The following is an 18,219-nucleotide window of genomic DNA, read 5'->3' as shown; positions in this document are numbered from 1 at the left end:
GTCCAGCGGTTCTCAACCTAGGGGCCTCAACCCACAGGAACTGTATTAAAAAGTTGCAGCATTAGGAAGGTTGAGAACCACTGCTCTAGTCCAAAAACCTACGAGTTTCCCATCGCAGCCAAAAGTCCAGACTGTAGCCTGATATTGAAGACCTTACAGTCAGAGCATGCCCTCCTCTTTCTAACCTACTGTGTGACACTCCTGCTGTTCACCTCCACCAACAGCAGTCCCGCTGCTCAGCTCCCTAAAAGACGCCATGTGTTAGCACTCATGCATCCATGTTTTTGTATAAGGTATTTCTTTCTCCCTCCCCTGGGCTGAAGTCCTCTAAGTTCCAGCCAGAACACCCCTTTTTCTGATTTTCCTCACTTGGAGCCCCAGCAGGATGAGCAGTTCACTTGACTGCTCACCTTGTGCTGTCCGTGTACCTCCTGTGTTGTAGGTCGTCACTGAGGATAGATTGACTCCTTGCAGTGCTGATTTGTCATAATTGCTATCATTTATTTAGCACAATACTTGGCACATAAAAAGTACTCTACAGCCTGGCCTTGGTGGCTCATGCCTATAATTTTAGAACTTTGAGAAGCCAAGAGAGGAGGATTGATTCCTTGAGGCCAGAAGCTCAAGACAAGCCTGAGCAACAGTGATAGCCCATCTCTACTAAGAGTAAAAGAATTAGCCAGGCGTGGTAGTGTGGCCTGTGATCCACCTGCTTGGGAAGCCCAAGGAGTTAGAGGTCGTGGTGAGCTGAGACACTAATGCACTCTAAAGTGCTGGCAGCACAGTGAGACCCTGTCCCTCCCCCCAAAAAAATACTGTGCATGTCTCATTTAATATTCACTACAGCTGATGAGGTTGGTTCTATGAGTATATCTTCCTTATTTTGTAAGTGAAATGCAGAAAAGGCCTCACAGCCTGACACAAAGCAGAACTTGAACCCTGACCAGTTCCATTCCACTTCCAAGTCCATACTCTCAATCATTTTGCTGTCCGCGCCACACCAGTGTGTCCTCACCGTCTGCTGTGCAGCGGGTGCTCCCTCCCTGAATGAGTGAGGACTGCAGTTCACAGGGCACACTGACTCAGTCCAGTACGCTGCTCCCTCCCTGAATGAGTGACCGCTGCAGTTCACAGGGCACACTGACTCAGTGCAGTACGCTGCTCCCTCCCTGAATGAGTGACCACTGCAGGATGCTATTGGTGAGTCTTAGCAGGGTCCGCCTGGGGAGGACTTCAGCCTCTGTTGTAACAGAGCACAGCAGCACTGCACAGCTCTGAACAGTCTGAACCGATTTCTTGGAGACTGCTGCACCCACACTGCTTTATTAAAGTGCTCACAAGTCAGGTGATCTCATGAAACTTCCACTGGCATAAGCCACCTATGATGCATGTAAACTCCTAAGATGGGAGAATGATTAGGATAAACAAAGTCTGTGGCCAAAAAAAAAAGTGTTTTCCAAAAAAACCCATCAAGTTGAAAAATGCTTTAAATGCCATACAAGTGCTTGTACAAGTAAGTACAAAATAAATTGTGTTTTCTCGACTTATCTTAAGGGTCAAAAATATTAAGAGTGAATGTTACAAAGAAATGGTGATTTTACTTAATCTTTTTTGTCATCTAATTTTTCTTAATAGACTTAGTAAAATGTACTATAGATTCAATTTTGTAACTTTTCTTTTTCTGTTATTTCTCTAGTGTTGTTAATAACAATACTGGTAGTGGAAGGAATTGCTGTAGCCCAAAAAACCCAAGGTAAAGTACATATAATGATTACATAATGCATATTCAGAAGAGCGGGCTGGCTCGTATTAGAGGTTTTACTTTTGAGTACTGTCACCATGACCCCTTGGGGGTGTCCCATTGACCTAAGGCTTTCTGTCAACCTGTCAGTTTCAACGTAGCTGGGTTCTGCAGCCTATAACTAGAGTTAATCCTTAACATAAAGTCTTGCCCTGGTAAATTTTTTAAATTGGCATCACCAGTAGCTCCTAGCACACTGTGAATTAAATGTCCAAAAATTAAATGAGATTTATACTTTATTACTAACCAAAATTTTTAAAAATCCCTTTTTGCAATGTAAACAAATGAGACATTTCCAACAGTATCTTATTCAAAGTGTTTTGGTCCTGTTCATATTTCAGTTTTAGACATTAAATCCTATTTTTCACCATTCAAGATGGAGTTTAGCTCCTCCCCAGCCTTCCATCCACCCCGTCGACACAAACTCTCTCCAGTTGTACTGTCCCTCTCACCATGGTTATACCTGTGGTAAAATCAGTATTCACATCATCACTCATTAAACTTTTTGAATATGAATTCTGTCTTTAGGTTGAAGAATATTTTTTTCTTTTAATTTTTAAAATTCTTTCCCTCCATTTCTCTGTTCTGTTTTTGGGAATTCCTATTATGTGGTTATGATCCTTTGGAAATCTGTTTTTATCTCTCTTTCTGTTCAACATTCTTTATCCTCTAAACCGGGAATTAGAATTTTTTTTTCTGTAAGGGATCAAACAGTAAGTTAGGAAAGTTTTGTAGGGCATGTCTCTAGAGCAACTGCTCTTCTGTTGTGTGAAAGCAGCCGTGGACAGTATGCAGATAATCAGTGTCAGTAAATCTTGGCAAAACTTTATCTCATCTACAGGCAGCAGGTCAGATTTGGTCCAAGGCCACAGTTTGCTGACTTCTGCTCTAAAATTGTACTAAGTTTTTTATTTCTTCTGTTTTTGGAAGCTTTTTGTTTGTTTTGTGGATATATTTTTTAGAATATCTTTGTTTTTGTTTTATAAATTTGCTTTTCTATCTCTCTGAGGATAATAAATGATAGTTTTGTGTTATTGGTTTTATAATATTTATTTTACATAGCCTTTGCTCTTGTTTTGATCTATTTTTCATATTGGAGACCTCCTTGAATGTCTGGTGATCTTGAATGTCTGCTCATATTCTAAGAGGGGCGCTCACACTCTGCTCCTGAGTGTCCGCAGGTGTAGGAAGGATGGCACACTGTGGCCCTCAGTATGGACTGGCCTGACATTGAGAGTCTCTGATCTGCATCCTTCAGTCTTTCTTAGGGCTGTTTAGATTCCCCAAAGAAGAATCTTTCCATTTCCTGCTTCTAAGTTCTCTCTCTGACGGGGGCCTTTGGGGAGAGCACCGTCCACTGTGCTGACGCTCATGCCCCTTTTCAGGCTGCTTTCTTGATTTTCAGATGTGCCTCGTGTCCCCTGGGACAGTAACCCTGTTATTTAGCCTTTTCCAAAAAAAATAACCTTCATTTTACTGACACACTAACAGAGCAGATTTGTGGAATAGGAAAGGTGGTATTGGAAATCAGACTGAGTCTAAACAGACTTTTAACCAACCTTGTGTTTCTAGAAAGCCCAGTTTCACACCCTTTCCCACCCCACTTCCTAGCAGTGCAGTTGTTACTGCCGTCTCTGCCCCTTTATACTTTGGGGTTTATGCCCTTGGAACAGTTCCTTTTACTATGATGAAGTGGAGTTTCAAGGCGGGAACAGAGCTTGTGCATTATTCAATCTACAGTCTTCAACTAAAACTCCTCTGTAATCTTTGAATCTTGTTTGACTGTTGTGTTAAACTAAATATAAGGACATCAGATCAGACATTAACTCCTGGCATCCTTTTGTTTTTATGTCTGAACTGAATTTTATGGAACTTTATTGATTCATCAGGTTCTAACATATGCAATTTTCTTACTCTCTTATGTGGCAAACTGCTCCAGCTGCACGTTTCCCAGCAGCACGCCCAGTCTTACCTTCACTTGTGCTGTGCTCAGTTTATGGTTCTGAATTTGGCAGTGGTTCTTACAGACATTACATATGTAGTATGGAGTGGGCAATTGCTTGGAAAGCTGTGGAAGAAGGAAAAGAGTGATACTCTCTCTTGGTGTAGTTAATGTTTTAAATGCTATTTTTCCCAAAGATGGACAAAATATTGGAATCAAGCATATTCCTGCTACCCAGTGTGGCATTTGGGTTCGAACCAGCAATGGAGGTCAGTTTGCTTCACCCAATTATCCTGACTCCTACCCACCAAACAAAGAGTGCATCTACATTTTGGAAGGTATTTAACCAATTTCTGTGTTTCATTGGATGAATTTTTACTTTATTATAAAATTAAATACATTGGTAAAATTTCCTGTTTAAACCAGTTTGAACAAAATTTAAACGTATTAAACTCTATTAAGGATAGATATTTCTGAATATTGAATATATTAACAGGACAATTGTTTAAGTTTTATGGGAATTTTGGATCTCCTAGGTATAATTCAACTAGGTACATGAGTATATATGAAAAACCCCTTTGATGAGAAGCTTAAACATACTGGCCTTCTCTATTAGGCCTGACGCAGAGTGATCTCCACAGCGTTGAGTTCCTTTCAGATCTGTTTGTTTGCTCTGTACTGTGGTATGTTGTATGTATCTCATGAACTAAGCACTTGTTTCCTGACTTTCGTTTTAATCAGGAAGATTCAACTAATTAATAAATTGTGTATGTCAAAGGGAAAGATTAACTATAGTTCTGCAGAGCAACATTGTTAGCATGAAATAGTGTGACGTTTATGGTGACTCTCCCATCCATGGTATAACAATTCTCTTTATGGTCCTCTGCAAAGCAGTAAGAGTGATGTTTGCTTCTCTCATCTGTGTCAGTACATTTATATCTGTTGTTGTTTATGTTGCCCTGATTTGCTTATTCTCACTTCCTAGCTGCTCCGCGTCAGAGAATAGAGCTGGCCTTTGATGAGCATTACTACATAGAGCCGTCGTTTGAGTGCCGCTTTGACCACGTGGAGGTCCGAGATGGGCCGTTTGGTTTCTCTCCTCTGATCGATCGTTACTGTGGCATGAAAAGCCCTCCGTTAATTAGGTCAACAGGGAGATTCATGTGGATTAAGTTTAGTTCTGATGAAGAGCTTGAAGGACTGGGATTTCGAGCAAAATACTCATTTATTCCAGGTAAAGAATCACTTATCTTTTTAGTATTGAATATCTTTTATTATGGTTGAGAAAGAGATTAATTTGGTCAAGACTTCAAAGAAATTAGCAAGGTCAAAAGGAAATAGTCCATGAACAAATAAAAACTTCATAAAAAGTAGAATTTGAAGTATATTATAGATGGTTTCACCTTTTTTTCTTAGATTTCTGTTTTATAGCATGTACTCAAGACCAATAACATCAAAATAAATACTGTTTTTATAAACAATTCAACAGTCTTTTCTTCATGATCCCCACAAGATTTTTTTGACAGGTTTTTCCTCTGTTCAGCTGATGTGAATAAAATTTTAGAAAATATTGAGCAGTGGAAAGACTGTCTGCACTGAGGTATAAGAGACCTGAGTTTGAGTTATTTCTCTACCACATAATGGCGGTAAAGATGTTATGCACAGAGTGAGGCTGAGATTGGTCATTAGTAAGGTGTAATGCCTACTGTGGTAGTTTCCTGAAGCTGCCATAAACTCATCACCACAGACTTGGCCATTTAAAACAGTAGAAATGTATCTGCTCAGAGTCATGGCAGGGCAAAAGTCCACAATTCAGCCGAGTCTCACATCCTGCTGACTCCAGTGGAGAATCCAAGACATGGCTGTCCTGGCTCGGTGGCGGCTCCCACAGTCCAGGGCCACATCTCTCCAACCTCTGCCCCCATCTCCATATCGCTTTCTATTCGTCTCGGGACCCTTTACTTAATGCCAGTTTTTGCCACGTAATATTTTCTCTTATTTGAAAATCATATGAGATAATATATACAGTCTATGAGAATTCAGATGTGGAGGTATTAGAGGAGAAAGCTACTATTCGGCCTACTATAGTCTCCCCTGCCCCACGGGAGGTGAGAACACTGTGAGAGCCGTAAAGCCCTGTTTAGTGCAAAGGTGTACAGACCGCTGTGCAGAGACACAGAACTGTGCACGTTGCTATCCCTGTCTTCAAAGAGCTTACAAACAAGATGAAATAATAACTTAGTAAAACAACTATGTGACCTTTTTGCTTTTATTTCTTCCAAGAAATTTAATTGAAAAAAATTTTAAATATACAAATGAAAAGAAAATATTCATAATCCTGTAATCTTATATATAAAGTCAGTGTTAACAATTTGGTGTATGTTCCTTAAGATGTTTTCCTATATTTTTTTTTTTTTTGCTTTAAAAAAAAAAAACAAACCAGGATTGTGGCAGGGGAGATACGATCACGAGATCACGAAGGTGGTTTTCCCAGGGCGAGGCTCATCCATTGCACTCCACATGCTGACCCCTGTGAGTTCCCAAAGGTCACGAAGGTGGTTTTCCCAGGGCGAGGCTCATCCATTGCACTCCACATGCTGACCCCTGTGAGTTCCCCACAATCACGAAGGTGGTTTTCCAGGGCAAGGCTCATCCACTGCACTCCACATGCTGACCCCTGCGAGGTCCCCAAGATCACAAGGGTGCTTTTCCCAGGGTAAGGCTCATCCACTGCACTCCACGTGCTGACTCCTGCGAGTTCGCAGATCACAAAGGTGGTTTTCCAGGGCAAGGCTCGTCCATTGCACTCCATGTGCTGACCCCTGCACTCCATGTGCTGACCCCTGCAAGTTCCCCAAGATCACGAAGGTGGTTTTCCCAGGGTGAGGCTCATCCATTGCTCTCCATGTGCTGATCCCTGTGAGTTCCCCAAATGTGGGAAACTCCACTGCATAATTTGTGGTAATGAGGGACTGTGTTCACGCTTTCCCCTGTACAAAAAAAAAGAAAAAAACCAGGATTGTGCTATATATATCGTGTTGTTTCCTGCTCTTTTTGCCTGAAAAACCTAAATAGCTTTCTTCTCTTATGCAGTAAACCTTGTGGAAATTTTTAATTTTTGCTTCAGTATTTATCTGCTCAATGCCAAAAGATAACATTTCAAAAAGTAAAATTTGTTCAATAGACTTTGCTTTTTTAGAAAAGTTTCAGGTTCACAGCAAAATTGAACAGAAGTAGAGTTGTCATTCAGTGCTAAAAAGCATGCATCATGGCAGGCGTGGAGGACACCTGTGTACTTACTGCTGAGCGTAAGATGCCGACCCAGAACACCCTCCCCCCACCAGCATCTTTTACTAGAGTGATACATGTGTCGCAGGCGATGACCCAACGGTGATGAGTCGTCACCTGAAGTGCACAGTCTACACTAGGGTTCACTCTGGATATTGTGTGTTCTAAGGGTTCACCATTACAGTATCATGCAGAACAGCTTCCCTGCCCTAAACATCCCTTGTGCCCCCATATCCCTCCCTCCCTCCCCAAATCCTCTGGTAGCCACTCATCTCCTTCCTTTCACCATAATTTTGCTCTTGCCAGAATGTCACGTAGCTGGAATCATAAACTGGGACACTGTGTGGCCTCTTCAGTTGGCATCTTTTACATAGCAGTATGCACACAAGTTTCCTGCATGTCTGTTCATTTTTAGTGTTAAATAATATTTCATTGTCTAGATATATCATAATTTATTCATTCTACTGAAGAACATCTTGGTTGCTTCCACATTTTAATGATTATGAATAAAGCTACTATAAATATTTGTGTACAGATTTTTTTGTGGACATGAGTTAACTAGGCTAAATTCTAATATGTGTACATGTAACAACACGGATGAACCTTGAAACGTTATGCCAAGTGAAATAAACTGACACAAAATGGCAAATACTGTACCATTTGACTTATAGACGGTATCTATTCATAGAATAGAATATATAGAAACAGAAAATACAGCGATGGATTTCAGGGGCTAGGGGAAGGGAGAAGGGATAGTTCATGTTTGATGGGTTTAAATTTTCAGCCTGGGAATGATAAAAATGTTCTGAAAATAGTGGTGATGGTTGTACAACATTGTGAGTGTACTTAATGTGACTCAGTCGTACATTTAGAAACAGTTAAAATGGTTGTGGGAGGCTAACGTAATTTGAGGTTGCTGTAAGCTGTGATGCCGCAGCACTCTACCAAGGGTGACATAGTGAGACTCTGTCTCAAAAAAAAAATAAACAGTGAGCGGCGCCTGTGGCTCAAAGGAGTAGGGCACTGGCCCCGTATGCCAGAGGTGGCGTGTTCAAACCCAGCCCTGGCCAAAAACTGCAAATAAATAAATAAGCAAACAGTTAACACAGTAAATTTTATGTATAGTTTACAATTAAATTTTATGTATGGCTACTGAATTGTTTTTTCGTAATAGAAGACAGATGGCTGGATATGACATATAGGATGTTGTGCCTTACGAAGCAGTTCATAGAAGTTTGATAACCAGTATTTATGTCAAAATAGCTCATTTGATTAAATGGGTCAGGTATTTGATTTTTATTAACTAAATCAATAAAGACACGGTCACAAAATCTTATGCAAGTGAGTCAGATATTTGCAAATAAGTTTAGGCTTCTCGAAAGAAAAAAGATGTCAAATGGTGCTCTTACTTGAATGTTTTTAAGTATTAAAAAACAAATTTAGACAATTTTATAAGAAAAGATCCTTTTTTGGAGACTAATAGCTCTTTTTCCTCTATTGTATGTCATGAGAGCAACTTTATATGGCTTATACTTAGAATATAGGCACATCTGCATTTTATAGTGCTTCAGAGTTTCTGCATACATTACATATAATGTTATGCTAATGACAGTGCCAGGAAGATTGTGAGTATTTTATAGATGAAGAAACTGAGTCAGATTAAGTGACTTAGATCATTCAGCAGCGCCTCCTGCTCTGTCAACGCTGCCTTTATAATGTGGATGAGGATTGCACGATTTTGTCACAAAAAGGAAAAAAGCCAGCACATGTCAAGATAAACAGCATATAATTAGCTAAATATGGCCATATCTGCTATTCTTTCAAGTTCTGTTTGTAAAATAAATTTTGTCTAGGAGGTGGTAAATCTGGAAGAGACCTGTTAACTGTGGTAAAACATTAGAGAATCACATTCTCTATACTGCTGGTGACACGGAAATTTTGATGCAGTACTGACAATGTCCTAGAAATCTTGTCTACATATGAAAAAGTTCTGATTAATTTACCAGATAGTTCCTATAATTTTCTTCTCCCAGGGATGTTGAGGTGTACATTTCTTGTTGCTAAGACTTGAAATGTCTAATAGTTGTCCCCTTTTAACAATGTGAGGTATGTGACACGTCTCTCGACTGCGGGACATGACCCCGAGAGGGGCCCCACCTAACAGACACAAACATTATAACCTGGTTGTTTTATACCCTCACATTCACTTGAAATTAAAAAAAAAAAAAAAAAACTCTCTGGGGTGTTCTCAAAGTTAAACTAATAATTTTTTTCTGCTTTTTAAAATATATAATTTGGTAACTTCCTGAAGTGTCTGAATTTGAAGGCACTGGTTTTAACACTCTGGGAGGCTGAGGCAGGTGGATTTCTTGAGCTCAGGAGTTCAAGACCAGCCTGAACAAGAGCAAGACCCCATCTTTTTATTTATTTTATTTTTTTTTTTTTTTAAGACAGAGTCTCACCATGTTGCCCTATTAGAGTGCCATGAAGTTACAGTTCACAGCAACCTCAAACTCTTGGGCTTAAGTGATTCTCTTGCCTTGACCTCCCAAGTAGCTGGGACTACACCTGGCTATTTTTTGTTGGCAGTTGTCATTGTTGTTTAGCTGGTCCAGGCCAGGTTTGAACCTGCCACCCTTGGTGTATGTGGCTGGCACCATAACCACTGTGCTACAGGTGCTGAGCCAAGACCCCATCTTTAAAAATAAAATTAATAAATGAAGACAATGGTTTTAAGAAGAATTTCGCATCGAGTTACATAACAATAAACTGTATTGAAATTGGTTTTCCAGGGTAAAGAAGCTGAGACATTTCAGACTATCAGGCAGTTTGGTATATACAGTTCCTATTCAAACTTTCCTATAACTTTTTTGAGACACCTATGTTTGTGATTGTTTTTAATTTTGGCATAAAATGTCTGTCTATAGAATTTACCCTTTAACCATTTTTAAATGTGTAATTCAGTGTAAGTACATTCACGATGTACCATCATCACTATCCATTTAAGCAAAAATTTAGAAGATAAATTTTAGTATGATTCAGCGAAGAGGAATTTCGTTCCTTTTTAGTATTGAATATATTACACCATATGCACCACATTTTGTTGATTCATTCATCTGTGAGTGGACTGCCTACTACTTTTGACTGTTGGTATGCGTTTTCAAGCAGCATAAATAAATCACTAATTGAGCCAGCACCTTGGCTCATGCCTGTAATCCCAGTAGTTGGGAGGCTGAGGCGGGTGAATTGCCTGAGCTCACAGGTTCGAGACCAGTCTGAGCCAGAGCGACACCTTGTCTCTAAAAATAGCTTGGCGTTGTGGTGGGCACCTGTAGTCTCAGCTACTTGGGAGGCTGAGGCAAGAGAATCGCTTGAGCCCAAGAGTTTGAAGTTGCTGCGAGCTATGATGCCATAGCACTCTACTAAGAGTGACAAGTAAAACTACATCTCAAAAAAAAAAAAATCATTAATTCATGATATAATCAAAAGCATAAACATTATTAAATAAGTGTTGATCCTGTGAGTTCATAAATGACCAGTGGTGTGTAGCCTACACCAATGACAGTTTCTCATACCTATTAAATGTAGCATTAGATGTAACTTAAAAAAGTAACTATCTCAGTACCAATTATTTTCTTCTTTTTTCTGTTACAGATCCAGACTTTACTTACCTAGGAGGTATTTTAAATCCCATTCCAGGTTTAGTATATTACCACTTTTTCCTCATGGCATTTTTGACCGATCTTATTTTCCTTTGAACATCATTCATTTATTCTTTCTAGATTGCCAGTTTGAGCTCTCAGGAGCTGATGGAATAGTACGTTCTAGTCAGGTAGAACAAGAGGAGAAAACGAAACCTGGCCAAGCAGTTGATTGCATATGGACAATCAAAGCCACACCCAGAGCTAAGGTACTGCTGTGTGCTCCGTCCCTTCAGAGCGTGGTGGGGCCCGATGTGCGTGATGTGTTCTGTGTACAAATAGCTAGTGACTATCTACACTGATACTACAACTTTTAAAAAATTTGTTTTATTCACCTTACTGGGTACCAATTAAGATCCCAGAATTGTTACAGCTAATGAAGTGAAACATAAATTTCAGGAATATTACATATACGTTAGGAGCCTTAGTTTGAAAAGATCAAGATGCTTAAACTGTAGGTTTCTAATTAGTCATTATGTTGTAAATATGATCATAAATATTTTTATGGAGGAAAAATAGACTGCAAGAGATTGAATTGTGTTCTCAGGAGTTACAGAGTGGGTCATAGCAGCCTAAAAACCCAAACCGCAAATGTGTTAGATCTTAGTTTTGTGTTTTCTGTCCTCAGCTAATCATATAGAGCTTTTATTGGAAAGTTCTGTGGGGAAAGAATGTTTTTAAATAACTCTTGACAGATTGAGATTGGTTGCTAACTGCTTTTGCTTTTAATTTATACTTCTAGGAATATCAACAGAGTTAAAATTATATTTAATGCATATGTTAAAAAGAGAGAAAAGGAGAGAATGATGGGGGAGAGAATATACCTTTAAAAAATCGTGAAAATCACAGCTAAGCTCAGTGGCTTATACCTGTAATCCCAGTGCTTTGGGAGTTCAGGGCATGAAGATCACTTGAGGCCAAGAGTTCAAAACCAGCCTAGACGACATAGCAAGACCCCAATTTGTCTCTAGAAAAATTGCTAAAATTAGCCAGATGTAGTGGCTCCCAAATTCTACAGGTGCCTGTGATCCCAGCAACTCAGGAGGCCAAGGGGGAAGATCACTTGCACTGAGGAATTGGAGGCTGCAGTGAGAGGTGATGACATCATTGCACTCCGGCCTGGGAGACAGGACAGAGCAAGACACTGTCTCTGTAAAATATTAGATTGACAGTTACAAATGCTCATGCTGTGGACCAGGTAACCTGAAAACTCACTTAGTAAGAAACACCTGGAAACATTGAGTAGGTCATAACAAATATTCTTTTAAAAGCATATGTAAGCTCCAAAAAAAGATGGTAATTCTATGGACAAAAAATAGACATAAGTGTACATTAAAGCAATAAATTGAAATTAAGATTACAGTGTCCTTGGATGATCTCAGTAAGCTCTTACTACTGACAGGCTGATATGCCAGGAGCTTGGTTGTAATTCCTACTCTGATAAGAAAAAAGTCCTAGGGTTCATGTGACCTTTGTGGGATTCCTTCACCTAAAGCTGGAAACTTCAAAGGGAGTTGATTGGTGTGAAAGGGTGAACTAGAAAGGTGTTTCTAATGGTATTTGTTGATGACAGAGAAACCGGGCTTGGTCTCGAGGTGGGGCTGGGGGTGAGATTGGGGTCACCACTGAACTTTATATTTAGAAATCTGCCTTTATTAGGGTTTTTTATATGAATTTACATTCTCTGCTCAATCCAGGAATCACTAAGTTCAAAAATTAACAAAATGGCTGGGAGCAATGGTTCTCACCTCTAATCCTCATACTCAGGGATCCTGAAGCAGAAGGATCACTTGAGGCCCAAGAGTTAAAGACCAGACTGAGCAAGAGTAAGACCCCCGTCTCTACTAAAAATAGAAAAATTAGTTGGGCCCTGTAGTCCCAGCTACTTGGGAAGCTGAGGTTGGAAAATCATTTGAGCCCAGGAATTTGAGATTGCCATGAGCTATGCCAACACCACTGTACTCTAGTCTTTGTGACAGAGTAAGATTCTCATCTCCAAAAAAAAAAAAAAAATAATAACAAAATAGTCTTGGCGTATAAAATCTTTAAGGCAGCTTGCAAAAATAAATCTAAAACTACCAAGGAGGAGGGCGGCACCTGTGGCTCAAAGGAGTAGGGCGCTGGCCCCATATACCACAGGTTCAAACCCAGCCCTGTCCAAAAACTGCAAAAAAAAAAAAAAATTACCAAGGAGGCTATTGGGTTTCCATTAATAACCCACTGTTGAAGATAAAGGCACAGCCCCAAATCAGAAGCACCTGTGCTCACGTTTCCTGGCTCCCCAAGAGCATCAGCATCTTAAGTGGCCTACAAGAAGGAAGCAAAATGATGAGAAAGAAAAATGACCAGGCATGTTTTTAAAGTAACCAAATACAAATGCTGTAAGTAAAATGTATGGTTATTAAAAGATAGATAAGGAAATTACCCAGAATATAGTGCTAGGGGAGTAGCAGTTTGTTTAAGAAATTTTTCAAATTTGATGAAAGTCCTGACACAGTGACTCCCAAATAGGGAAAAAAAACTTTAAAGTGACAACTACTTGTCAACTACTTGTATCTGACAGACAAGAAGAAAAGCCTTTAAGCTTTTGCAGAGAAGAGAAATTGCCTATAGAGGGATACTGGTAAGATTGACACCAGAATTATTAATAGCAAAGAAGAAACCACAAAACAATGAAGTAATGTCTTCAGACTGTCAGGAGACAGTTAATAACTGGTAACCAACATTTCCATATCCAACTAAATGTAATTCAAGAATGAGGGCAAAACTCAGGTATTTCTAGGCAAAAATAATAAATGAACCAAATACTACAGTTAAAATTCAAATATATCCTGTTTATAGGAGTATTAGATATTATAGGAAAATTAGAAAATACAAAAAAGGGAAAAAATTGGTTCAGCGCCTATGGCTCAAGCAGCTAAGGCACCAGCCACATACACCTGAGCTGGCGGGTTCGAATCCATCCCAGGCCTGCCAAATAACAATGACAGCTGCAACCAAAAACAATAGCCGGGCGTTGGCGGCGGGTGCCTGTAATCCCAGCCAGTTGGGAGGTGGAGGCAAGAGAATCGCTTGAGCCCAGGAGCTGGAGGTTGCTATGAGCTGTGACACTCTACCCAGGGCGACAACTTGAGGCTCTGTCTCAAAAAAAAAGAAAAAGGAAAATATTACCAGGCAATATTCCTACAAAAAGGAAGCTGAGATAACTATACAAATAGAAATCAAGAATGTCACCAGGCCGAGTGATGGCTCACTCCTGTAATCCCAGGAATGTAACCAGGCCGTTGCAGTGGCTCACACCTATAATCCCAGCACTCTGGGAGGCTGAGGCAGATGGATTGTCTGAGCTCAGGAGTTCAAGACCAGCCTGAGCAACAGTGAGACCTCATCTCTAAAAAATAGCCAGGTGCTTATAGTCACAGTTACCAGGGAGGATGAGGCAAGAGAATCACTTTGAGCCCAAAAGTTTGAGGTTGCGAGCTATGATGCCATGGCACTCGACCAAGGGCAACAGAGTGAGACTGTCTCAAATTAAAAAGTTGCTAATTCACAGGAAGACGTAATAATTTAAAATATTAGGCATTAATAGTATAGCTGCAGAATGTACCGACATAAGTTGATGACCGCCAGGGAACATTGATAAATCCATAATTGCAGTAATTTTTTCACCTTTCTTTCAGTAATTAATAGGCCAAGCATACAAAATAGTATGACTCAAAAGACTTAAATACATAATATATGCCTACTGGGTATGGTATCTTGCTCACAAAATGCAGAGAATATGCATTCTCTACAAGCATGCATGAAAGATTATCAAACTGATACACTGCACCAGGCAAAGCAGGGAGTCTGCACGGAGACAGTGTTCATGTCGTGCGGACCGTCCTCTGTCTGCACGGAGACAGTGTTCATGTCGTGCGGTCTGTCCTCTGTCTGCACGGGGACAGTGTTCATGTCGTGCGGACCGTCCTCTGACTGCACAGAGACAGTGTTCATGTCGTGCGGACCGTCCTTTGCATGGAGACAGTGTCCATCCTCTGACTGCACGGAGACCGTGTTCATGTCGTGCAGACCATCCTCTGACTGCACAGGGACAGTGTTCATGTCGTGCGGGCTGTCCTCTGTCTGCACGGGGATGGTGTTCATGTCGTGCGGACCATCCTGTCTGCACGGGGACAGTGTTCATGTCATGCGGACCGTCCTCTGCACGGAGACAGTGTTCGTGTGCGGACCGTCCTCTGTCTGCACGGAGACAGTGTTCATGTGCGGACCGTCCTCTGTCTGCACGGAGACAGTGTTCATGTGCGGACCGTCCTCTGTCTGCACGGAGACAGTGTTCATGTGCGGACCATCCTCTGTCTGCACGGAGACAGTGTTCATGTGTGGACCATCCTCTGTCTGCCTGGAGACAGTGTCCGTGTGCGGACCATCCTCTGCCTGGAGACAGTGTTTGTGTCTTGCAGACCATTCTCTGTCTGCCTGGAGACAGTGTTCATGTGTGGACCATCCTCTGTCTGCACAGAGACAGTGTTCATGTGCGGACCATCCTCAGTCTGCACAGAGACAGTATTCATGTGTGGACCATCCTCTGTCTGCACGGAGACAGTGTTCATGTGCGGACCATCCTCTGTCTGCATGAAGACAGTGTTCACGTGTGGACCATCCTCTGTCTGCCTGGAGACAGTGTTCACGTGCGGACCATCCTCTGTCTGCATGGAGACAGTGTTCACGTGCGGACCATCCTCTGTCTGCATGGAGACAGTGTTCACGTGCGGACCATCCTCTGTCTGCCTGGAGACAGTGTTCGTGTCGTGCGGACCATCCTCTGACTGAAGCATCATTAAAGTGGGACCAGCAACCAGAAGATAACTTTAAAGCTGCTTATGTTTGGAAGTTTACTACTATACTACTATGGTAAAATTTGAATTCATAGAAAACTCAGTAATAATGGAAATAGTATATATCAAGAAACTAGAATGCAGCTAAAACATTACTTTGTGAGAATTTACAACTAAAAATGCTTACTTTAGAAGAAAATAGATTGAAATTGAATATGCTAAGATTCGATTCAAAAAGTTAAAAGAATGACAAATGCAAAGAAAGTAAAGGATAAAAGACACAGAAAGAACAAATCAGACATAAAGCTGGCTCTTTGTAACAATAGGTAACCCTCTGCCAAGGTTTAACTAGAATAAAGGATAAAATATTTTCTTAGAAAACCAGCAAAAAATGACACAATGTTAGAGGTGAGAAAGGTTATAAATCAACTATAGCAGAAATTAAAACTATTAAGAGAGAAACCAACAAAAATCTGTGTTTCTTTAATAAATAACTAAGGGTAAAAGAAAAAGAGGAGAGCCTGTAGTTTAAAGGGGGTAAAATGAGATGAACTTAGGGATTAGATGGGGGCCATGAAGGACGTTAACAGACAGTTACAAGTTTGAACACTGGCATTTGATAGTAAGAAGTTACTTATTTTTTGGTTTGATAAGAGTACACAGGTTATTTTTTAAGCAAGTTTAGTGATAACATGGGACTATTTACAGATAAAAATATTAACTATCTGGAATTTGTCTCTATGTGTAAGGGGCAGAAATGAGAGAGAGAGAGAGATAAAATTGGTGACTAAATTGGTAAGTATTGAGTTTGGGGTGAGCACATGGGTGTATGATACAGTTTTACACATTTGAAATGAGGCCGGTGGGGAAGCTAATGCCTGTAATTTCAGCCCTTTGGCAGGCTGAGGTGAGAAGATTGTTTAAGGCCAAGTGTTCAAGATCAGCTTGAGCAACAGAGACTCCATCTCTACAAAAAAAAAGAATTTGATGGTTAGCCTGGCATGGTGGCAGTTATCTTAGCACCTGAGGAGGCCGAATGGCAGAGGAGTCAGGGCTACTGTAAGCTGTGATTGCATCACTGCACTCCAGCCTGGACAAGAGACCAAGACCCTAGGGGGGGCAAAAGTAATAAAAATAAATAAAAGTGATATAGATTATCATAAAAACATTGTGAATAATTATTTTTTAATGAATTGGTACACAGTATAATGGTGTTTGGAGAAGATGGAGGGGATTCCGATGGGTTTTTTTCTCTTCTTCCCTCATATTCTCAGAACTCACAACAGGTTAGGAGGCTAAAACCCTAAAGAAACTTGTCGTCTTTCTGGGCAGAAGAACTGGGTAAAGGAGACCAAGTTATCATCTGGAGAGTATGAAGGAAGTCTTGGAGAGGGGAGAACCAGAGGACAGGAGAACTGCTTCTGGCTTTCCTGCCAAGCTATGGACTCATGGACAACCCTGAGGAAATGTGGCCGCTGTGTTGGGAACCACAGCACAACGTAAACCACCATCCAGGTCCGGGGTGGGGCCCACCTGGGCAAGCCTGCACAGCACAGGCTTTGAAACTGAACCACACAAAACAAGACACAACTTGGTTGATTCCTACTGAAACAAAAGAAATAACAAAAATCAACATCCTCCAGGAACTTTCAACAACATCCGGACTCTCACAACATGATTATTGAAAATGTCCAAGATACAATAGAAATTTACCTATAAAAAACAGGAAAATTTGTTCTGAATGAAAACAACAGATTCCAACCCTAACAAAACACAGACATTTTGAAATTATCAAAAACTTTAAAGTAGTAATCTAACCATGCTCCATGATGAAAAGGTTGTTCACTGTATTTTCTTATTCTTTTTGACAATGGTTGGGTCTGTACTAACAACGTCTCTTTTGCTTGAGATACTGGTACATGGTTTATATTTACCCAGATATTTACCATTTGTTTCCCTTCATTTGTGAAGCTCCATGATTCTAGAATTTCTCTTTTTATCTAAAGAATTTCCATTGTGGGTTCTTTTCAGATCTTTAACAGATAAATTCCCTTATTTTGTTTTTACTAGAGCATGTCTCTGTCTGCTCTCATTCTTGAAAGAAGTTCCCCTGGATATGAAATTTTCAATAAAACATTAGCAAATCTAATCCAGCAGTATAAAAAAAGTATACGTCACAACCAAGTGTGATTTACCCTAGGAATGCAAGGCTTATTCAACATTTGAAAAATTAGTATAATTCACCATCTCAATAGACTAAAGATTGGACCATGATCACCTCGTTTAACACGTATCATGGTAAAATCTCAGAAAAGTAGAAAGATACTGGACTTCCCTAACATGGTAAAAGGCATCTATAGAGAGGTACAACTGATACTGTACTTAATGGTGATAACTTAAATTCTTTTCCCTTTAAAGTCAATCAGTAAGCTAACGCCTATCCAGTACTGTGCGAGAAGTTGTAGCCAACCCAAAAAGCCATGCAGATTGAAAAGAAAGAAAAGTGTCTTTTTGTAGACAACATGATATCTATTTTAAAATTTCAGTAAAATCTAGAAAAAAGCTCCTGGAAACAAATCGGATTGCAGAATAGAAGGCCAATATGAAAAAATCAGTTGTATTTTTATATGCTAGAAATGAACAGTTGGA

At 40.2% G+C, this 18,219-nt stretch overlaps 1 protein-coding gene and 1 non-coding gene across 5 annotated transcripts in view; both read left to right on the top strand.

The window, feature by feature from the left end:
- The window catches only part of NETO2 (neuropilin and tolloid like 2), a 72,746-nt gene that overhangs the window by 10,145 nt on the left and 44,382 nt on the right, over positions 1-18,219 (top strand). For 2 of the 4 annotated variants that reach the window (XM_053582081.1, XM_053582083.1), the window contains exons 2-6: positions 1,697-1,753; positions 3,941-4,081; positions 4,729-4,977; positions 10,686-10,730; positions 10,814-10,941. In XM_053582081.1, the coding sequence (XP_053438056.1) occupies positions 1,697-1,753; positions 3,941-4,081; positions 4,729-4,977; positions 10,686-10,730; positions 10,814-10,941 (620 nt within the window). The remainder of the gene's footprint in view (positions 1-1,696; positions 1,754-3,940; positions 4,082-4,728; positions 4,978-10,685; positions 10,731-10,813; positions 10,942-18,219) is intronic. The other 2 variants (XM_053582084.1, XM_053582082.1) reach the window with 1 other exon arrangement.
- Positions 6,577-6,736, top strand: LOC128580348 (U1 spliceosomal RNA). Its single transcript, XR_008378641.1, has one exon. It is a non-coding gene; the product is annotated as a U1 spliceosomal RNA (small nuclear RNA).

The sequence above is a fragment of the Nycticebus coucang genome, chromosome 2 (genome assembly GCF_027406575.1).
Source record: "Nycticebus coucang isolate mNycCou1 chromosome 2, mNycCou1.pri, whole genome shotgun sequence".
NCBI classification, from domain to species: Eukaryota; Metazoa; Chordata; class Mammalia; order Primates; family Lorisidae; genus Nycticebus; species Nycticebus coucang.
The sequence above is the reverse complement of the archived record's forward strand: the minus strand, read 5'-3'. Positions and strand labels throughout refer to the sequence as shown.